Here is a 24732-nt window from a genome sequence, read left to right on the forward strand (position 1 = left end):
CATACTCTTCCTTTCCTTCCACCTTTCCCTTTCTTTTCCTCCCTCTTCCACCACTTGAATCCCATCAATGAAGTCCCTCCAAAAATCATAATAATAAGTATTCCCCAAATAGACTATCAAATATGATCACTATTCACTGGAGGTGTACATTCAGGTATTTAATCCTCCCAGATTAATTTCAATTATTATGTATAAGTAAATATTTAAACACTTTGATTTAGCTTTTGCAGACAATTTATTTCAAGTCGAATTAAGTCATATCAGATTTCGATTAATCAAATTAATTTTGTTCGAAAAATAATAAAATAATGAACATGATAAGATGTTGTCTATCTTGCATCCTCCCGTGCGGGGCATTGGATGTAATCCGCATCATCCACACAAACGGCCGCGTGGAGGAGATTTCCGGCACGATACGAGCTGAAGAAGTAATGAAAGCACACCCCAAACACATCCTTAAGAAGCCAACTTCACGTCCTAAATCCGACGTCGTTCAAGCTGTTGACCGTGGGCCCACTATTGTAGTGGTCCCACCTGATGCTCAACTTCAAAAAGGGAAGATTTACTTTCTTATCCCTGTTCGTGATCATCAGAAGAAATCGAAGTCGTTGTCATCATCATCACCGTTGATTAATGCATCTAGGGGATCAACGGCTAGGAGAAAACATAAGATGATTAGTAGTAATTCAATATCAATAAAAGGTGGTAATTTGGTTTTAGCAAATGGGGATGGAGATAAGTATTTGAGTGATATATTAAGTGAAAAAGTTATTCATACAGAAAAAAAAAGAGGAAGAGTTGCTGTTTGGAGACCTAATTTAGATAGTATTTGTGAGACTCACAGTGAAACGGCTTCAAGTAATTAATATAATTTATTAATTTAATTTTTTAAAAAAATTTTGAGGTAAGGTCGAGAATTTCTTACTAACAAGAGGAGTCGTATGATTGATCCTACTCCTACCTACAGGAAAATCAAACTCCTATTATAAATTTAAAAAATATTCTTTTATTCTAGGTAAGGTCAATCTATGCATGATTTTCGTTTATAATTAAACATATCATTTTGATGTGTGTATTTTTTTTTTCTTTTTATTTTTTATTTTCGACTATTAATTATTTTTAGAAAAAGAAAAAAAAAAGAGGAAGTTTTTGTTATATAGATCATGAACATTTTTGTGTGAACATATGACATTGGGTAAAATTGGAGTAATTATACTCTAAATGTTAATTATACATACATACTCCTAATATTTTATGCTATTTAATTATATTGTTTTATAAATGAGAGAATTATATATGAAATGAAGTATTTTTGTATGAATATTATTGTTTATTAAAGAAAAAACTTAATCAACTACACTTCTCTTTATTTATCTTTGTCAATTGTATTTTTTTTTTTTTATTATTTGAGATGGATTGAAAATATTATGTGTAGTTCAAATTATAGAGTTATATTAAGCAAACAGCCTATTTTTAAGAAATCAAAATTTGTACACAATCCAAAGTCTCACCATACATATTTTAAGGAAAAATATGATTAAAAAGAAAGTGGTTTCCACAATGATAACCAGTAGATGATTTTGCAATATGTTGCTTCATGTTCTTGGTCTCCCAATTATTCCAATTATGGGCATTGTTTGCTCTCACAAGTCATAATATGGACCATTCACAAGACAAATTAAAGTTTGTATTTATAGTTTCCTACTATATTTGTTTATTTGTTCTTTCCATTTATTTTTTGAGTTTTCATTTTGAATTTTAAAATTTCTAAAAATTCATATTAATTTAGTATATTTATATTGAGACGAATCTATCAAGATCCCACATAAATATGTTTTTCATATAAATAGATTAGAAATCATAATTAAAATTTAAAATTAAAATTTAAAAATTTTATTTGAGAAGAACATATAAAAACAGAGGGAGTACTAATATAGGTGGATATTGAATTGAAATCATTTTTCATTCTTATGTATATTTAATCAATTTATATGTTATAGATTTTCATAATCATCAAATCAATTTTTTACCCTATTCACTATTATTATGCACGTACTAATGAAAAAAAATAGTACTTTGTCATCTTAGAGAAGTGTGCAATGCTAGAGTGTCAATGTGTCATTAACGAACTTTTTTAACCCAACTTCGTTAATGTTAAAAGTTCTTTAGTGTATTCTTTACTCGAAACAAGAAACCTTTAGAAACAAATAACAAAAAATAAAAATAACAATAAAATTGAAAATAACCTTTGATTTATTGTTTGAATCATTTATAAATTTATATATTATTTCTATATATGCTTCCAAATAGGCATAATTTTGTTACCTTAGCCAATAGACTTTAAATGAAATTGATAGCGGATCATCATCATATCCAGTAAATCTCGTGTATAAAGTCAGGATCTGCAAATTGATGGCAGGTAATAAATTATATTTTAAATAACATGAAAATTTCTTATACTTGATGATTAATTTTGAGTGAAAGTAAATTTATGGAAAATAAATAACAAATGAATCAATAGAGTTAATCTTTTTCAATCCCTCTAAATTTATAAAACAAAATTTAATAGTAATAAGAAAATTAAAAGAAACAATACCCAGCTCATGGGAATGATCAACATCAATAGTCAATACTCCTAATACCTGCATAAAGTAAAATTATTTTTTATAATATGCTCTTAAAAAATAATGTTACAAAAGACTCCTTTTTGAATAAAAAAAAATCAATGCCAATAAATTAGTAAATTTTTTAAAATAATTGCTTTCATAGACATATGATTTCTTATACTTTTAGAATGCAAATATACAATGTCTCCAATAAATTTTTTTTCAAAAAAAGGTACAATATTAATTAAAAAAAAAGAGAGAAAAAAGTCTGAATTAAATGATAAAATAATGTTAAAGGCGCCGCAGAAGAATAAAGTGTTACAAGTGTCATAATTAAAGTAAATTAATAGGTAACAGAATAATTAAGTTAGATAATTAAAGAAAGATTAAAAAAATAAATGTGCTTGTAAATTAAGTAGCACAATGAGGGGACATATTAAGGGGTGTTCCCTTGGCTATGGCCCTGGAGCTGGAACTGTGCCTCCCACGGCCACACGCCCGCACACTTGACACTAGTGCTCTAATGCTTTGCTTACCTCATTTTCTACATCAACTTATTACTCTCTTCGTTGCCTTTGAATATTCCTAATTTTCAATAATAATTTTTTCTGATATTTTGGTTAGGAGAATAAATATTTTGTGAAATTTGTATTGCTATAGTGTATAACTTATTATTATTATTATTATTATTATTATTATTATTATTATTATGTGGTCTCAATCATCAATTTGAGTTTATAGTTGAGTTGTTGGTTTTTTAATATGGTATCAGAGCTTGTATGATAAGTGGTCATGAATTTAAATCTCACTCACCCTTATTTAAAGTTGAATATATTCTGCACGAGGTTTGTAGAGGGCATATACTGCATCCATACTTTTTGCTCAAATGATACTAGTTTCAAGGGACATGTTAACATAGTCCCTCGTATTCATCTTCATCTTAAGTGTCTTATTCACTTTATGAACTATCCAATACACTTATTCAATCATTAATATATTTACTTATGTACAATTAAAAATTATAAAAAATTGATATTAAAAACTTTATATTAAAACGAATCAAATAAGATCCTACAGAACTATGTATTAACTTATAGACTAATAATAAAATACAATTTAAAAGTAATAGATAAATAGTGTTCTAAAAATAAATTGGACACTTAAGATCAATATGAGGAAATAGATAACATATCTCACCTAAAATGAAATTTAAGGGCTCATATCCTTGTTAGTGACATAAAAATTATTTAGATTCAAATTCACCTTTAATTCATGTGTGTGTGGATATGAATCCCAATTAAGTTGAGCATTGTTATGTCAATTGATAGAATATTTTTAAAAGTTATTTAGTTGGTTTTGGTGAAACTAGTTATCATTATCATCTTATCTACTGTATTTCGCTTATAGAAAAACTATGGACAGAATTTGGAGAGAGAAGGACGGCGGCAACTCATACCCATAAAGGAGAGCGCGGCCAAATGAACCCCCTGTCTTGAGAAAGATAAGAAGACGTAGCTACACGGAAAAGATAAATTAAATGCATATAAATAAAATAAATAGGTAGAACCAACTAAAAAAAACTAATAATAATAATAATAATAATAATAATAATAATAATAATCGGTGAAACTAGTCGCATAGTCTTAATTTTATTATGACTATAATGTATATATTTGGGCTATTGTTATATGTTTGAGAATAATGTGGCAAAGCAACGGTAGTGATCTTGATCAATAAAAATCAATGGTGAAGACTTAAGTGCATAATATAAAAAGAAATGAATTTAAAAATAAAGTTGAGAAAATTTAGTGTAACAAGAACATGAAACTAAAACATAAATCAATAATACAACATTTCCCAAAGTTCGTTTAGTATGGACCGAATTTTTCCTAGATCTTAAATTACTTTTTATTGACCGATGAATAATACTCCCTCCTATTCACTTTAGAAGTCCCATTTGACTTTTTACGGATTTTAAGGAGAGTCAAAAGTGGGACCCTAAGGGTAGGAAAGAGAGTGATATTATGGGTTTTTTAATGTAAGGGAGGAAAATTAGTATGGGTAATGGAGGGTATAATTGAAAATAGGATAAAGCTACTAAGGGCATAAAAGTCAAAAACCCATACCAAAAATAAAAATTGGACAATTAAGATGACTTGACCATAAAAGAAAATAGGACACACAAGCTGAATAGGAAGGATTAATAGAGTTCAAAAACTCAACAACAATGGTGAGACATAAAAGATAAACATAAATCTCTGTAGAAGTTTGTGTTTGCCCCTTAAGTCTTTTACTTGAATAATAACTTACGGTCCAAAATCCACCTTGCTTATGAAATCCTTCATCGTCAGACCTCTTATGAGTTCATGAAGAACTTTATTGTTTCTTACATAAAGTACATTCTAGGTTTAGGAAGGACATATAAATGAACCTTGTTAAATCCTTATGTCAATTATATGTGCATTTTAATTGTTTATTTATACATTGAATTCTCTAATTTTGTTATAAAAATTCAAGCCTCAATCCAAGAGCAATTACGATTACTCTTGGGCAATTTAATATTGTATTTTCATCCTTGAAAATTCATGCACAACATTTTAAATTTTTTGTTCTAATTATTGATAATAAGAGATTATACTCAAAATTAGGTTATTTGATTTTGTATGATATGTTTAAGGACATTGATTTAAAAATATAACTTCAACGAACAGTGATTTAAAAATATAACTTGAACTAAAAAATCAAATGAAAGACGATTTTTATCTCAATAGCAACATTTATTATATTTTACAGATTAAATTCGAGTTTAATTCTCATTAACTCTTCCACTAACTTATTTTTGTGAAATAAAAATCAAATAGCTAATTATTTTCTCCATTCCTTTTTGTTGACTTTATAGATAGGTGATTGTGGGCTGTGGCATACCCAACCAACAGGCATAAACTCGGTAACACAAAATGTTTTGATTAGGCTTGTCAGGAGAAAATTTGAATAAAATAAGATTATTTAACAACTTAATTCCAAAAATAAGCTCTGTGAAAATTTATTTCCCAAAATAAGCGTCCGTACATCCAAGCCTAGCCTTGAGTTAAGTCGCTGTTACTAACAGCGAAAGATGAAAAAAAAATAAAAAAAATTAAAAGACCAAAGTCGCTGTTACTAACAGCGACTTAAGGACTTGACCAGTCAACTCCTTAAGTCGCTGTTAGTAACAGCGACTTTAAGGTTAACTGGTAACTCTTTAATCTCGTCCGCTGGAATAAGGAAGTAACTGAGAGTTGAAAACTTAAAACGCACTAAGTCGCTGTTACTAACAGCGACTTAAAAAAAAAAAGTTTTTTTTTTAAGTCGCTGTTAGTAACAGCGAAAGTTCCCGAGGCTAGGCTTGGATGTACGGACGCTTATTTTGGGAAATAAGTTTTCACGGAGCTTATTTTTTGGAATTAAGTTGTTAAATAATCTTATTTTATTCAAATTTTCCTTGTCAGGATGACTTGGCCCAACCTAAATATCTCTGCTTGACCCAATATGACAAGTGGCCATTTCAGTTTACATGAGCCTTATATAATATGGATATAGGCATATAACATAGAACACTTTGCCCGATCCAGAAATGAATGGTTTACACAAATTCTTATATGAGACATATTTAGTATATGATCATTTTTATTGGACTTACAATTTTAAAATATCATTTATCATCTTATAACAATCACTTACAAGTTTAAAATGATCAAATATAATATTAAAGTAATAACTTTTTATAGTCTTAAAGTAATAACTTATAACCTTAAACTGACCACTTTCAATCTTAAAGTGATCAATTAGAAAAATATGTTGATTGTATAGGCCTATCTCATGATGAGACGTTATTTAGTTTAAATAAACTTGTTTGTTAGAACTTGTATCGATAATTATAGAGGTTTTGTTATATATATTATTATATGAACAATGATTGTATTTGCCACAAACTTTTGAATCATAATAATAAGGCAAAATGTTAAAAAACTACCTAGCATATGCCCCATTTTGCAAAAAACTACCTTAAATAAATTTTTTTGCAAAAAACTACCTTATATAATACAATTGTTTGCAAAACACTACCTTATAACGGTTTATGGCCTTTGACCGCTATCTTTAACCGTTGACCAGCATGTGAGACGCACGTGATGCATTACTGTATTTAATTTTAATTTTTATTTTTTTAATTTTTGTTTTTATTTTTATTTTTATTTTTATTTATTATTATTATTAGTATTATTTATTTTTTAAAATAAAAAAATAATAATAACAAAAATTTAAAATAAAATAAAAATAAAAACAAAACTAATAATAATAATAATAAAAATAATAAAATAAATAAATTAAAAATTTTAAAAAAAATTTAAAATAAAATTATTTTTTTTAATATTTTATATTTATTATTATTATTATTATTTTTTTTTTTTTTTTTTTAAAAATAAAAAAAATAATAATCATAAAAATTTAAAATAAAATAAAAATATAAAGAAAAGTAAAAATAAAAAAAATAATAATAAATATAAAAATAAAAAAATTTAAAAAAACTAATTTTATTATTATTATTATTATTATTTTTTTTTTATTTTTTTTTTTAATTTTATTATTATTATTATTATTATTATTATTATTATTATTATTATTATTATTATTTTATTTTTTTTAATTTTAATTATTATTATTTTTTTTAATTTTTGTTTTTATTTTTATTTATTATTATTATTATTATTATTATTATTATTATTAATTTTTTTTTTTTTTAATTTTTTTAAAAATAAAAAAATAATAATAATTAAAATTTTAAATAAAATAAAAATAAAAACAAAAGTAAAAAAAATAAAAATTAATTTTATTTTAAATTTTTTTAAAAATTTTTATTTTATTTATTTTATTATTATTATTATTATTATCATTATTATTATTATTATTATTATTATTATTATTATTATTATTATTATTTTACTTTTGTTTTTATTTTTATTTTATTTTAAATTTTTATTATTATTATTATTATTATTATTATTATTATTATTATTATTATTATTATTATTATTATTTTACTTTTGTTTTTATTTTTATTTTATTTTAAATTATTATTATTATTATTATTATTATTTTTATTTTTTTAAAAAAATTAATAATAATAATAATAATAATAGTAAAAATAATAATAATAATAATAATAAGAATAATAAAAATAAAAATAAAAATTAAATACTGTAATGCATCACGTGCGTCTCACATGCGGGTCAACAGTTAAAGATAGCGGTCAAAAGCCACAATCCGTTATAAGGTAGTGTTTTTGCAAACAATTGTATTATATAAAGTAGTTTTTTGCAAAAATTTTTATTTAAGGTAGTTTTTTGCAAAATGGGGTATATACTAGGTAGTTTTTTAACATTTTGCCTAATAATAATCATCATGTAAAGTTGAAAATATACATAACATCGGAAAAAGATGATTATAATTCATAATTAACTTAATTCTCTCAAATTCTCAAAGGAATGAGCTTTGCATAAGTGAATAAATACAAGTAGTATGATAGGCCGCCACCAACAACACATAATGTGATCTTGAAAAATTTGGAAAAAGTATACTACTAATATTACAATATAGATGTATGATACAACGTCCTGGAGATAACCAAATCCTTATACATTCTTTTCATGATATAACTTACCTTATTAGCCCTTATATATAATAGAGCGAATGAGCGAATGAGCGAACGAGCGAACGAGCAAGTGCACGAGCAAAGTGCTTTCACTTGAACGATTTGATGTGCATGTTTTTCAGTCTTCATGCTAGAAAAAATCAATACATCAAGCACTATTAGAAGATCATATTTGTCGAGTCTTTCTCCAGTCAACCATTTAGTTTCAATCATTTTTATATACATATAAACATACGCAATGGAATATTTTAATCGATAATTTAAAAGGATTTAAATTAGTATTCATACAAAAGATTGGGAGGGTTAGAATTTTAACACCCAATATTTATTTTGGCTCTCACATAAAAATCCAAAAGTTTTTTTTCTATAATAAACATTAGATAATAGACAATATTTTGGTTTTAAATAAAGACCTAAAAGTTTTTAGGGGGCTAGATCATTTTAGGTATTTTCAAAGATTCGCCTCACCATATACACCTGATTTAATTATATAACAGGACATTCATATATAATTATTTATGAATATAATCAAGGAAATTATGATGAATGAAATTATTAATAAGTGGAATTAATCAAATAATATTTGCTTTAATTAATTATAATTATTATTTCAGAGAAAGCTACTACTTCGATCAACACATAAAGTTTAAAAAAGTTTAGCTTAAATATGATTCTAAACGTTTAAAGATAAACTATATTAAACCACAACATGAAATTCTCTTTATTTTTTTAATACTCCATTAATAGTGATTTTTATTTCTCGTATCTTGTTATTAGCCTGGTATTTTTTTTTCTTGTCTTCTCTTGCTTTACTTTTTTTTGTAGGTCTTTTTTGAGTTGAGAGATTCTTTATTTCGCCGCATACTCCTTTAATTTATGGGCATAGTTTGTTATCTTTCATCCGGCCTTCCAGTTCATGATTTTAGTTTTTATAGGTGAAATACACTAAATATGATTATGATAATGATGATGAATAGTAATTTTAAAAATTAGTTAGAAATCATACTAAGTCTTATTTTAACAAAATTATAGTATAAGTACTATTCAAAAAAAAAAAACTAAAATTTATAATTTCACAATTCAAGTGCTATTTTAAAAAAATAATACTAAGATAGTGATTCTTATTAGCATAATCAATCTTTAAAATATCATGGTAACTGTGTTGATATTTGTCAAGTGCAAATTGAAAAATAATTTCACATTTTTTTATTAGAATATCCTTATTTCAAAAAAAAAAAAACATTTCATCAAATTGGTTGAAAATTTAGATACAAGCTATAAAATTATTATCTATTTATCGTTAGTCATGCATCTAATTTATTTTATCTATATTATTAATAATGCGATATGGTTGGGCGAGGGAGAGGGAAAAAAGTGTAAGATGCACTAGTTAAGAATCAAATTTATAATTAGGGATGGGCAAGGGTCTAAGACCCTATTCGGTCCCTATTGGACTCTATTTTTTTTTTTAAGGGTAAGGGTTTATTTTTTTAGATCTTAAGGGTCTGGGTCCAAAAAATATTATAAGGTTTCGGGTCTGGGTAGATTCGGACCCGACCTTTGAATCCTTTTTATTTTTTATATTTTTAATTTTTTTTGGGTTGGAGAGTATAATTTGTAAGTTTGAGAAAATAAATTAGGCGTTTATAAAACAATATTTAATCCCTCCTCATTTTATTTTATGTTTTTTTTATCATAATTTTTTTTTCTTTTATGCTGCTGCAATAGGGTTCCCAACACACTTCTGCCGCCACCTGTGTGCGCCGCTCGCACCGCCGCCTTCTACTTCAGTTTGTGCGCCATAACCACCACTAACATCCTCACTTTCTTTGCTCCTCTACTCATGCATTTAGGCCACCGCAGCAGGCCCCAAACCGCGCACCACCATTTGTTGTCGCAACTCCGGCCTGCCGCGTGCCATACCATCATATACTATCACCACTTCCATCGCCCTTATTTCTTCTGTAATTGGTAAGGATTTTTATCTCTTATGTGATTTGAAACAAAAGTTAGGGTTTCTCAAATTGATTTGGGGGTTTTGGTTTACTTGATGTCCAATTTGAGTTTTAATTGATTTATTGTAAAATTTGATGAATTAGGTCAAATTATGTTAGTTAACTTGAGTTATGGAGTTGGATGATTGAAGTTATAAATTAGGTTCATATTAGGGTCTAGTTTTAAATCCTTTAATCTCACTCAAGAAAATAAATTTTTTAGGTATGGTTCTAGATCCTAAAGTTCTAGATTTTAAGGGTCTGAATCCAGACCCTTACGGTCTGGGTCAGGGTCGAAATTTTTAGACCCTTAATATCAGGGTTCGGATTTGAATCATACCCTAAAATTAGGATCCGAATCCGGATAGGGTCCAGACCCGACCCATACCCTTAAATACCTACCCCTATTCATAATATTCAACTGTTAATTTGAAATAATTATCAACTAAGCTAGGCCACAATCTTTCATTAATATAGAAATTAGTGTTCTATCTTACTATCACTTATGTAAGAGTCAAATTATTTACTATGATACAAGATATGCAATATTAATGTGCCAAAAACACGTTGGCTTTTATGATGCTATATGCTCTCAGTCTCACATTTTATTCACTCATATTACTCTGTAACTTAAACTCAAAAATTATAGGAAGATAAAATGTTAAATTTAAAGGATTTACACTATGTTTGAATAAAAGGAAATGAAAGAAACGGAAGAGGAAGAATTTGGAGGGATGAGAGATCTTTTGTTGGATAACAAAACAAGAGGTAACGAATTTAAAGAGATTGAATGAATGATTTTTGTTAAAATATTAATCTTTTTAAAGTTGAAAAGATTTGAAGGGGAAATTATCTCAATTTTCTTTCTTTTCCCTTCTCTGTTAAACAAATAAGAATTACTTTTCTTTTATTTCTCTTCGCTTCCTTTCACTCCCCTCACTAAATTTACTTGTTAAGATGGTAAGAAATAATTAATATGAATGAATAAAATAAAGACTTTTTGCAGACAACCATGCATTGAGACTTTATCTATAGCTTATAAAGTTGATCATAATATTTTTTTGCAATAATTTGACATTATTTTATGCATTTTTGATTTTTTGATTTTTTTATTTACTTTAAAAAATAAGACTAGCTAAAGAAGCACTCTTTTCCTATAAATCTGTCGATATTACAGTTTTTATCTATTCTATTTACATATTACATTTCTATTTTAGATAATATTCATCACTTTTTTTAATACTTATATACACATTTTCTCAGATAATTTTCTTAATGTTTGTGCTATTATTACTTGTTGTAAATTCATACGAATGAGGTTCTATGTTTTCATTTAAATATGAGTTGACTTTCAACCTATAATGTGATTGTGATGCTGAAAAAATTGGGTATCTTTCGCTGCTCTGATTTCTGAATATGGAAATTAGGTCAATTAGTAGGAGTATATATTATATAGTAATATTGTTTGTGCCTACTTGAAATATTAGGAGGCCACGTGAAGAATATGAAGGATGCATTACTCTATTAGTTAGGGCTAGGGTTTCTTCGTCGCTTATTATATATACCGGAAAACTTTTATGTCTCTTTGTATTAGTTGGCGCATGTACTAATATTTCCTCCATTCTAATTTATTTCCCACATTAAATTTAGTAGTACTATTGATTTTTTAAGTTTATTTTATAATTTACGGTTAATATGTAAGAATAAATATAATCAAGTGGAATCTTGTTTGCATCGTTTAATCATAAAATTTTTTATCACCTAATTATCAAATTTTTATAATTTTTAGTTAAATATAATTTTAAGATAAAAATGATCATACTAATCAATAAATCAATAAAGATAATAAAATTACAAATGTGAAGCTTTTATATATGTGTTGCTTATGTGCATTAATTTTATTGAAAAGCTAAACTTCTTAGGTGATAATTGATTATAAGTATTTATATTTTAAACTACCAAAGGAATGAAGCTTATTTCTTTTTGATGATTGACACAGAAATTAAATGAAGCCAATTTAAATGTCGATTTGATACAAATAAAGCCCTAAGCATATTTTTTTTATTGATGATTGACAAAAAAATAATTAAGTCAATGTAATTGCATTTAATATTACATATGCTTTTTTTAAATACTACTCATTAAATTATAAATTCCTTATTTCTCATTTTCTAATTATCTAATCCAAACTCTTGACTTTAACCTTCATAAGCATCTTAAATATTTCTTTTTTTTTTTTTACAAAAAGGCTATAATAATCGTGTCTTTAGCAGCAAGCCTAGTATGAGACCGTCTTATCGTGAGACGAACCCATACAAGCAGCCCAAAGTTAAACTTACATAGCAGTTAATTAAATAAATAAATTTTTTCATTAAATTTTAAGAAATTAAAATTTGAATAGCCCATATTAAATCATCTCATAGTGAAACAGTCTTAATAAAGAATTTATCTGTCTTTAGAAATCTAACTTTTTGTACCTATATAAAAATATAATTTTATATAAGTAGGAATTAATGTTCATACTAGAATTGGAGATTATCTATATCCTAGACTCTTCCTATCATTATTTAGAATTGAAGTTTCTAGTTAGATTATTTTAGTAGTATTTTAAGTAGTTTAATCCTTTAATAGTAATTAGACTTAAAAATGCCTCATAAATTTTGTTCTCTATTGTGTGATAATTAAGATTGCGGTTAAAATTAAAAGCTTATATCATATTAACTTCATGACATGATGTAATTATTGTTTTATAAATATTAGGGAAGATTACACTAAAACCAATAATCTTCATAAAATTTTAAGAGTATAGTTACATATTTGATTTAATTTGTATATATCAATTATAATCAGTAAAATATTATAGGAAGATTATTTACAATATTATATTCAGGAACATTACATTAAAAGATTAGGAAAAATGACTTAGTATAATTTAATTTGGGAAAATTACTTTTAAATCTTACAATTTTGGAGGGAATAAAGTAAATAAGAGGATGACATGTATCATAAATTAATGGCTTTAAAATATATACACTGTATAGTATAGATAGAGATATATTGATGTATAAATTACTATGGAAAAATAACCTAAAATAATTGAATTTTTTATAATAATATTTTTTTATTAACCATAAAGAATTTCAATTTTAGGGTCACATACTCAATAACATTGTTGCCCAAATAATAATCGGTATATTACAAGTTAATTGCTAAAAAAAGAAAATAAAATTAAAATAAAAAATATTTAAAAATAAAAATTAAAATAAATAATAAAATAATTAGCAAGTAGCCAAATATCCTCTATAGTTGAGATTATTCATGTCTAATCAAAAGTTTGAATTATTATAGGAAAATCGGTTAAAGATAGAATTATTTTGGGTTATTTTTTTCTTTTAACTACTATAAGTACAAATAATGCAAGACTTGCTTTATTAAAAAAAATAGTATTCATTAATCATTACAGTCTATATTTTTAATCAGACAGCTAAATCTTTTTAGTTCTCTGTAATCTGTATACATAGTACCATGTCTTAGGTATTGCCTCTGTTCTAATTTAGCTCCAACATTGGAAGTATATACACTATTTACTTAGCTTCTTTAATTTATGATTAATTTTTAGTCTATAAGTTAAAACATAGTCAAATGGAATCTTGTTTGATTCGTCTCGGTGTAAAAATTATTAATATCTAGATTTTATAATTTTTTATTATACATAATTAGAGATATTAAGGATGAAATTAGTACATTGAACTGCGTAAAAAATTCTTATGTTGCAACTAAAACGTAAGGGAGGATGTATGTTTCAGCAAGAAGCACCGTGGCATACAAAGTATACATTCCTCTCCACTTGCAATGAAGTAACACAAATCAGAAAAATTATGATGGGGAATCTTTTTAAACTTTTTGTCTTAATCAACAGAAATACTACAGGAATATGACGACGTAGTTTCTCTAGCAAAAAGATATAACAATTATTATTTTTCACCATTTTTTTGTTTTCTCGCCACTTCAAATAAAATTACAAATTTACTCCTAAACTTTAAAAAATTATAAATTTGCTCCTAGACTTTAAAAAATTACAAATTTGCTTCTAGACTTTAAAAAAATTACAACTTTGTTACTGGACTTAAAATTATTTATTTATAATAATAATAATAATAATAATAATAATATTTTAAAAACTAAATTAAATATAATAATTAAAAAAAATAAAAATTTAATAATAATAATAATAACAATCACAATAATAATAATAATAATAACAATCACAATAATATAATAATAATAATAATAATAATAATAACAATAATAATAATAATAATAATAATAATAATAATAATAATAATAATAATAATAATAATAACAATAATATGAATAAAATTAATAACAAAATTTTTTAAAAATAAAAAATAAAAAATAATACCAGTCGCACAAATAATAATTAAATAAAAAGTACGACTGGTATTATTTTTTTATTTTTTTTATTTATTTTAATTTTTTTTGTGAATTTCGAATTATAAAATTTCTTTTGTTTGATTGATTTATTTTTTAAGTTATTGTTATTTAAATAGTAATAATAATAATAATAATAATAATAATAATAATAATAATAATAATAATAATAATAATATTTTAAAAAATAAATTAAATATAATAATTAAACAAAAATAAAATTTAATAATAATAATAAAAATCACAATAATAATAATAATAATAATAATAATATTAACAACAACAACAACAACAACAACAACAACAACAACAACAACAACAACAACAACAACAACAATAATAATAATAATAATAATAATAATAATAAAAATAATAAAAAAATAATAATAATAATAATAGCAATAATAATATAAATAAGAATAATAAAAATTAAAAAAAATTATAAAAAAATATATATAATACCAGTCGCACAAAAATTGTGACTAGTATTTTTTATTTTTTTATTTATTTTATTTATTTATTTTTTATTTCGAATTATGAAATTTTTTTTGTTTAATTAATTTATTTTTTAAGTTAATGTTATTTAAATAAATGTTGTAATAAATTATTTTATTTTAATATATTATTATATTATGATAACGTTATTATAATAATTAGTTTTGAATTTTAATAATTTATTTGAATGTTTAATTATTTTTTAATATAATAATAATATATTAATTAAAATTTAGTTGTTAATTAGTTTTTAATTTTTATTAATAATTTTTTTATTAATTTAGTTGATAATAGTGTTATTAAGTCCAGTGACAAATTCGTAATTTTTTAAAGTTCAGAGGCAAATTCGTAATTTCATTAAGAAGGGGGCGATAAAATAAAAAGGGTGGCGAATTATAACAATACCAAAAATATAGATGTAATCCAATATTTTGCACAAATCGAAATTCGAAAAAGAAGGTAGCAGATATGCTATACCCGTACATACTCCCCAGATAGATGGGTTTCGCTAAGAAAAATGTGAGTGGCATATAGATGTATATATATTTATTTATAATTTGGCTTACAGAAAATAAAAAATTTAAGTAATTGGAAATATATTTACTCTACATGGATTTAGTTTATCACAAATTCTTGTGAGAAACGGTCTCTTTGAGAAACCATTTTTAATTAGGCCGATCCACTATATATTTTTTTAAAATATTGTAAGTAATCATTAAGAAATGATTAAATAGACATTTAAGATATTAAAAATAGACATTTTAGATATTAAAAATAGGCATTAAGGATACAGTAAGTATACATTAATCTTTAATAGACTGGTTTTAAAATACGTCTCTCAAAATTGCGGTCTTTCAAGAAACTAGTTATTTAGTTTATACTATTATAAAATGCATTAACTATATTATGCTAGTGATTTAGTGGAGTGAATATCAATAAGGAGGGTGGATTAGTGTACCGGAGAGTAAAGAGCAAGTTCAATTAGTTACGTGAAGAGTGAGGGTTGATGCATAATAAATCTGTGTGCACTTAGTCGATTGAAGAGTGATGTTAAAACATGTTGCCACTTAATTATACAATTAATTTTAAGAAAATTATCTTGAATAATCTAATTTTTATAATTTTCTAATAATAATTCTATCCATTAATAACTTATAAATAATCTTAATTTTAAAGGGTATTTACTAGAGTAAACTTGGGTAATCTGATGACATATAGTAGGTAATTTACTAAAAAAGTAAATTGAAAATTAATGTAAAATTAGAGATTTTTTTTAAAATTTAATGAAAAATTATAAAAATACTAAAAAGATTAAAAGACTTTTTAAACATTTTTAAACATTTTTTTTGATATTTTATTTACATTTATCTTTTCTAAAAAAAAAACTTGCAATAGCAAGTCATCCAGTAACCGAATTTACTCTAGAAAAAATATCTTCAAAGTTGGAATTATTCATGTTTATTTAATACATGAGATTATTATCGAAAAATCATGAAAATGTTGGACTATTATTGGTAATTTTTCCTTAATTCTACAGACATGTATGCCTGTATTAGGGTAAATATTTAAGGAAAAACAAATAAAAATATATAGAAGTAAAGATAAGTACATGTATGCAAATTTAAAAGGGAAGATGAAGGAAAAATGATACAATTGTATGATGGTGAAAAAAAGGGAGAAAAGGGGAAATAAAATCAACATATGATATTAACTTTGGCTCTATGTTTACTCCCGTAGTCTTTTCTTCTCTCCCTGTTTTAGAGAAATGTGAGAAAATTTTTTTGTTTTATGATATATCCTAACTTTATTTCGTATTTATAATATAAATATTGCTTCTTTTCCTAAACGAAGGAAGGGAGATAATCGTCTTATTTAAGGGAGAAGTAGGGAAATATTTTCTCTCTATAATATTAGGTTAAATTGAATGTTTACCCCTAAAATAAAAAATTTGATTCCTCCGCTTTCTTTTTTCATCACTTTATAATCATTTCTTAGCCTTGATAATATTTCCTTATTTTTTATCCTTGAATAGTCTTGTTTTCTTAGTTTGACTATTATTTTTCTGATAAATATTTATTTTAAATAATAGTTGCAAGCATGATATTATTGTGTATAATTAGACTGACTAACTGTAAAGACAAATTATTATATAAGACAGTTAACTATAAGATGTACCTCATATATAAGTTGAATGATCTAACTATCTAATACAAATCATAAAATATAATTAGCTCCTTAATTAAAGATCATTTCCTCAAAAAAAACGCTTTCTCACATGAAAATTATACTACGAAACTAAGAGAATCTTTTCCAAAGGAAAATAAACATAAAAATTATATTTTAAAAATATTATTGTACGTGTGTTTGAATACTATGTTATCACATGAAAAAACATCATATCTTAAAATCTAGAAGTTTTTAATAGTTTTATTGCATGATAAGAGAGAGAATGATTGCTTCTTAAGATAGTCTTAGAGTGGGACACATACAATGCGACTACATAATATAGAAGTAATTAGTTGTATTGTTGAAGGTAATAAAATAGGGGGAAATTTATTTTTTTTAATTTCTATCATGATAAAAAATAAAATTATTTTAATGTACATTTATAAATTTGAATGTGTCTTAATAATTATATTCATCAAAAATATTCTAAATATTATATGTATGTCGATGTTAAATATATATAGAGCGCGTGCATGCTATGCTCCACCCAAACGCATGTAAATACAAAAGATGATTGAACTGAAATTAATTTATATTCTCTAGAGGGGGTAATTTTATAGTGATTGATTTATAAGCCAATCACCATAATTAAACAATTTCAATTATTGATTTTTTTCATTATAAAATCAGGCCATTGATTTTTCATAGTTTTTATAAAATAATTAATTGTAAATAAAATATTTTATAGCATATGACTATATTTTTTTTATATTTAGACATAAATTAATAAATATTTTTAAGTAATCACCAACAACATTGTTTAATTAATTTTATTAATTTGTAAATTATTTTTTATTCTATTTTATTAGTTTGTGCCTTTAAAAGGAATAAACAACTATAAAATTACCCTACTAGAGGACCTAGTTTTCAAGTTAAAGACAGTTAGGGTTTCATATCTATAGATCTTTTGTATGTTTACTTATGCGTTATGATCTTTTGTCCAAATATTATATTTGTATTTCTACAAATTAATTATTGTTTAAGCGTTACCAGATCTAAGAAATTATAGATGGTTGATTAACGATTTAAAAGTTTAAATTGATAGTTGATATACAAGGATGAAGTTAATATATATATAACGCAAATTAAAATGAACTTTTTTAAATATTGTCTAACAAATTTAAAAAGACAGAAAAAATAAAATTTGAAATTCGAGAAAAATATATAAATATACCTTAGAAGTGAGGGTTTGAAGCAGAAGAACCTTCGGTTGTTTTCAAAACCTTCTTCTTTTTCTTTTTCTTCTTGTAAGGAATCCCTCTTGCTTTAGATTGACAATCCTTAACTTCCCTTAAGTAAACCCTAATAGTCCCATTTCCAAACGGGTTCATCTCAGGGGACCCACCGTGTTCCTCAAAAGCAGCTCTGAGCCGTCCGATCAAAGCATCAAGGCTGCCCCAAGCTTGCCTTAATGGGCAGCTACATGGGGCAGGAGGATCCGGCTGCCCGAAAAAGGAACACCCATGTAAGTGAACCTTAGTTTTTCCAAACTGATCAAGATACCTAAGAAACTCTAGGACATGATGGCACGTGCACTGTGACACTGGCACGGGTGGTCTCATGTTCCTTAGGTATTGTCCAAAAGTGTTCCAATCCCTTCTTTTTTGTGACTCGTATCGACTCAGAGTCTGAGTTTGAGTCTGAGTCTGAACCGGAGTCGAAGTTGAAGTTGAAGGTGATGCAAATTTTGTGATGTTTGTCATGGAGGAGAACATAGTATAATAGTTTTAGAGTGTAAATTAAAATATGTAAATATAGGTTATTTGTTATTATTTTTTTTTTGGGATTTTTTTTTTTGAAAAATAAAGGAAAGGAATATAATAATAGAAGTATAAGAGGAGGAGACAAAAGATGGTGAATGAGGCAAATGAAGTGGGGGAAGATGATGATGGAGGTCACATCTTAAGATTTGAGAGAAGGAAGATCAGACAATATTTGAGTGGGTCCCATTTTTGAATATTAGGTGCTTCTTTTGGTTTATTGCTTTCTTTTCCTCTTCATCTTTGTCTCTTAATTTAATTTTTCTTGGGGGATTTTTATTCCTTTTTGGTAATATGATTGTAGCTAATACTAGCTAGCTAGAACATTTATAGATGTATGATGTGAATCATGTTTGGTCCTTTTTGGCCGATTTGATGATTATTTCTTTTGTTACAAGGATTTTGGGATGAATAATTCATGATTTACTAGAAGAAATTAAATGAGAAAGTGATTCAATATTCTAAACTATATATAATATATGTGATATTTGAATCTAGCAAAAATCAAGAACTTTTCTTGTTCTTGGTTTGCATATTTTATGGAGTAACTTGTTTGATACTAAGGAACATGGGTGTAGAAAAGAGGGTTTTTGAAAAAGGTAAATCCAAAGAGAAGCTGTTGTGTCTTGTCTCAGTTAAAGTATGTATACCTTTTCTAAGTAAGGTATTAAATTAAATTGTTATTATTGCCCTCTCTCTTAGCCTTTCCTTCCAAAGAAACAACTTACAGGTTTAAAAAGAATGACATTTTTACCTAATAAAAAATAGGCTTACATGTAGGGGGAGTGTTTAAAAATAGCATATACGTGTGATCTCCTATTTAAGAATTATAGAAATGTTAGCTATTATATAAGATTGAGAGACTATTTAATTCTCATATCATCCATTAGCTTTAAGATGAAAACTCATCACATTTATGTGTAATTAACTCGCATATTGTATTTGTCTTGTTGTATTTGAGTCCAATAATAAACTTATCGTTTTTAATAATAATAATAGTCATGCAATTATGATTAGATTTACGCACTTAATTTACGCATTTAATTTGAATTTAAAATTTAAATTTATGAATTTTTGATAGCTGTGCTAGATGGATGGGAAAAGAGGAAAAAGTTAAACTAAAGAGGCAAACATATGCTATAATACATCCTAATGAAGTTTGGAAATTTTAAGGTGGAAGATTTAGACCAATCATGTATTAGATGGCCAATTAGATAGGAATCCAATGAGATAATAATAATAGTCATGCAATTATGATTAGATGGCCAATTACATAGCTTTTCTAAGTATTGTCTTAGTTGGAGTAACTATTGTTATCTCTGAATAAGATTATAGGTTTGATTTTCACTTAACTCTAGCTATTTCCTTGACTTATTCTAGAGCCCACTCTATCGCATAAGTGACATGAGCAACGATTCAAGATTCTGTTATTTTTAAGGATCTGAGAAAATTAATTTATTCGATCTTAAATTAAATATTAAAATACAATATTTAATTTCTAGTAACTCATGTAAAGCTTGATATAATCTATAGGTCAATATTTATTCATAATTAATAATTTATTAGCTTGATAATAACTGCATGTTAATTAATTTGATAATTACCCTATTAATTTTGGGTTTCTAACTAGTAGATACTATTTGATTTTTTCATTAATAATAATTATTTAATCTAAATAACTAAGTATTAGAAGTATTATTAATTCTATTAAAATATTTATATTTAACTTTCGCTGAGAGTCATTAAAAATTCAAAAAAACACCCTAACTTACTTTATAATATCAAAACATAAAAAAGTTGGCCAATAGATACTAGTCCCCAAGTTTGTGGACAAAACTTTTGATTCTTAATACAACCCTACATTGTTTGCTTACATGATTAATTGTAATATAAGTTGAAGAGGTATTAGTAAATTAAATAACGGTAATTTATAAAGTTAACAAATTATTTTTATTGTAATTTATAAATCACTGTGATTGATTTTTATTTATCTTTTTGTTTTTTTTTATATGATTATTATTATTTTTTTATTGTAATTTATAAATCATGGTGATTGATTAGAAATTATTAATAATGACTTATTGCTTACGTTTATAGGCATTTATTTATTTTCACATTTATAAAAATGAAGTAAATAAAGAAATCTAGCTACTATTGAAGTGATTGGATTTGACAGCAATAATAAAAATGAAGAACCAGTAAAATGGTTCCCAACTGTTTTTTAAGGCAATTATGAAACAATATTCTAGATTGTAGTATACTCTTTCCTGGGTTTTTACTGCTAAATCTAACAATACTACAATTTCAATTGTTCTTTATTTTAAAATCCTTCCTATAGGTTTTTACTTGCACAGTTGCACTCAAATTAAATATTGTACTGTTAATCATGCTATATATATTTATTTTACATATTGCATAATTCTAAATATTAACAATCCGATAAACACAATTAAACTGCGTAAAAAGGTGTTTGGGTGCAAGTATAAAAACGGAGAAAATATAATCTAAAATATTTGAAAATAGTAAATATTTTTTAGTTATATCAAAACTCAAACTTAATATTAAGTTTAAAATATTTTATTCAAATAGATTTATCACAGTGGGTATTTTTACCCCTCTTTTATTCTTTTGAGTTTGCTATTGAAGGTGAGATTTTGTAAAGATAAAATATCACTTTTATTGAAAAAAAAAACTCAAATGGATAAAAAAGGGATTGATATCTTAAAGTATATAGGCTTCAACTATCAGTTGAGCTTCCGGTGCAATATTTATTTCTTAATAGTGTTTTAGAAGCCTAACATGAAAAGAGTTCAATAGATTAAATCTCACCCTCCCTGATCATTTAAATTTAAACTTTTAGGACAATGAACTCTTACATTGTACTCCATAAGGTAGCATATTAGAGTATATACCATATTATGCGGTCTCAATCATCAACTTAAATTTTTTATTCAGTTGATTCCTAGACATAAATAATTGACTTTGTTTATTATTGAGCTTAGTTGCCATAAAATATTCTTGTTTTTTCATGTAATATTATTGGCCCATTTAAAATTTTGACCCGGACTGTTAAAACTTTAACCCGGTTCGATTTACAGCTATAGTTTAGACTTTAGCATGCCGAATATAGTGGATTCTGCTTCAGATCATGCATAAACAACCTCCAATAAATAGGATTATAGTAGCAGTGATGAATGCCAATGCCCGGTAAGGTTCAATACATTAAGCTTATTTATAAAAATAAAAACTCAAAATAAGTTTTAGAAAATTTTAATCCTTAAAATAAGTGTCTTTATATTCGAGTCTAAGATTAAAGTTTGTTCGTTGTTACTAACAGTGAACAGAGAAAAAAAATTACTTTGTTCACTGTTACTAACAGTGAACAAAGTAATTTTTTTCTCTGTACACTGTTAGTAACAACGAATAAACCTTAATCTTAGGCTCAGACACAAAGATGCATGTTTCGACAATTAAAATTTTCTGAAGCTTATTTTGAAATTGCTTTGTTTAAAAAGCTTATTTTATGGTTTATTTCACATTGTGCAGTATTAACTTTCCACTTTCAACTGGTCTTGGACGAGACGGCCTCATAATGAGACCATCAATTTAGGCCGCGCGTGTAACAACCTAGGCATTTTTTCATTTTTTAGGCATTTTTCAATTTTGATCTTAAAGATATCAGTTTTAACCTTAAAGATATCAATTTTCAAAATTGATACCTATAAGGGTCGAAATTGATAAATGTCCAGAAAACTAAAATGTTGTTATACACGCGAATTGAGCCGGCCCAAATTGACGGTCTCATAATAAAACCGTCTCGCCTAAGTTTTTTTTGTTCCACTTTATAGGTTGTAAGATTGTTAACCAAATATTCTGGATTGGGCCTAAATTTTGGGCCACACTCAACCGTTGAAAAGCTATTAAAAGAAACACAAATTCTTGTCTTTATAAAAGACGTGTCTCAAACGGGCCGACCCATTATTAATAAAAAAATAACTACGTGAAAATGCGCGTTGTGTATTTCTATTTGAAGTTGGTGTTATAACCTATTGAAGTTGGTATTATAACTTATTAGAGTTGGTATTATAACACATTAAAGTTGGTATCTCCAAATAGGTTATAATACCAATTTTAATAAGTTATAACACCAACTCTAAATACCAATTTTAATAGGTTATAATACCAACTTTATTAGGTTATAATACCAACTTTAATAGGTTATAACACCAACTCCAAATAGGATCAAACGCACGCGTCGGTTTTTAAATTTTTCTTTTTTTTTTTTTTTTGTTTTTCGATCTGGGCCTGGAGAGTCGTCTCTTATAAAAGACGGTCTCTTAGGAGATATATTGTAAAAGAAAAAAAAAACACTTCATTTTGGAAAATTGCCTAGAAAAAGAGGTTGACTACATAGTATAATTTGACCAAAAAATAATAAATTTTCAAATGAGATGGTTTCACAATGAGATCTTATCTATTGAATTGACTCAATATACACTTACTGTTATAAAGTGATCACTATAACATTAAAGTGATAACTTTTTATGATCGCAATTTTAAAGTGATCAATTTTAAAAATATAAGTAAACAACTTTTTATAATATTTTTTATAAAAATTAAGTTTATTTAACTAAAAAATTAGAAAATGGAAACTACTCCTCATTGATAAGGGAAAACTTATGTAATAAAAACTTGGAGAAGCTAAAATGTGTTCATTCAAGTTAAACTGAAAGTTGGTTGAGTGAGAACGTTCAAGGGGGAATTGATAATGGAAGAAGGGATAATTGTGTTACGCTAAGAGGCTTAAATGTTAAAGAGGGTTGCATTGATGAGAATTGCGAATAGAAGTATAAAAAATCTTAAACGCCATAAATAGTGGCTTAGTTGTGGGTTTGAGGTCGTACTTGCTTCAATTCATATTCGTTCGCTCCATATGCACCTGCTTTATATCTGCACGCCTTGTATCTACACTATGCTACTATATACTACTACTTTTATATGTTAGCTAGGTACTCCTCTGGTTCTATTTAGTTTGCATCAAAGAGAATATTACCGTTTTTTAAGAAAAAGGTGAATAATAGTAATAAATGAAAATAGAGAATAAATTGTGTGGATGAAATCAAAAAAGAGCTAAAATGTATGGATGAGATTAAAAGGAAGTGATGTGTAATTATCCAAAAATAGAAATAACGCAAATTAAGTGAGGCGAACCAAAATAATAAATGCTGTAAATTTAATTATTAAAATTTTTCATTCTACACAATTAAAAGTTTTTGAAGTATCTTGAACTATATAAATATAACCACGTTAAAAAGATGAATTTTTAATGTTAGTTCACTTATGTATATAATATGACGAATTATTCATTATATAAGTTTTAGCTTTAATCTGTTAACGTATATGGTTTAGATAAAAAATATGTTAGATTAATTTATAAGAAAGAATAATAGTATGAGTCACATTGATGTAACTATGTTACATATATGAGACGAGTTTAAGGTGGGTTTATA

The 24732-nt window shown here is 25.6% G+C and overlaps 2 protein-coding genes across 2 annotated transcripts; one reads left to right on the forward strand and one right to left on the reverse strand.

Moving 5' to 3' along the window:
- Window positions 1-1819, forward strand: LOC130823924 (uncharacterized). Its single transcript, XM_057688751.1, has 2 exons — window positions 1-154; window positions 231-1819. The coding sequence occupies exon 2, from the start codon at window positions 309-311 to the stop codon at window positions 864-866; it is 558 nt and encodes a 185-aa protein (XP_057544734.1). The 5' UTR covers window positions 1-154; window positions 231-308; the 3' UTR covers window positions 867-1819.
- Window positions 1820-8109: 6290 nt separating this feature from the next.
- LOC130823973 (protein LIGHT-DEPENDENT SHORT HYPOCOTYLS 10-like) lies at window positions 8110-19327 on the reverse strand. Its single transcript, XM_057688825.1, has 2 exons — window positions 18637-19327; window positions 8110-8425 (listed from the first exon to the last, which is right to left on the reverse strand). Exon 1 carries the CDS (start codon window positions 19175-19177, stop codon window positions 18638-18640), a length of 540 nt encoding a protein of 179 aa, XP_057544808.1. The 5' UTR covers window positions 19178-19327; the 3' UTR covers window positions 8110-8425; window position 18637.
- Window positions 19328-24732: the final 5405 nt, after the last annotated feature.

The sequence above is a fragment of the Amaranthus tricolor genome, chromosome 9 (assembly GCF_026212465.1).
Source record: "Amaranthus tricolor cultivar Red isolate AtriRed21 chromosome 9, ASM2621246v1, whole genome shotgun sequence".
In the NCBI taxonomy this organism is placed as follows: Eukaryota; Viridiplantae; Streptophyta; class Magnoliopsida; order Caryophyllales; family Amaranthaceae; genus Amaranthus; species Amaranthus tricolor.

Coding starts and splice junctions, on each gene's coding strand:
- LOC130823973 (XM_057688825.1), bottom strand. CDS start 19,177: ATGTTCTCCTCCATGACAAACATCACAAAATTTGCATCACCTTCAACT.
- LOC130823924 (XM_057688751.1), top strand. CDS start 309: ATGAACATGATAAGATGTTGTCTATCTTGCATCCTCCCGTGCGGGGCA.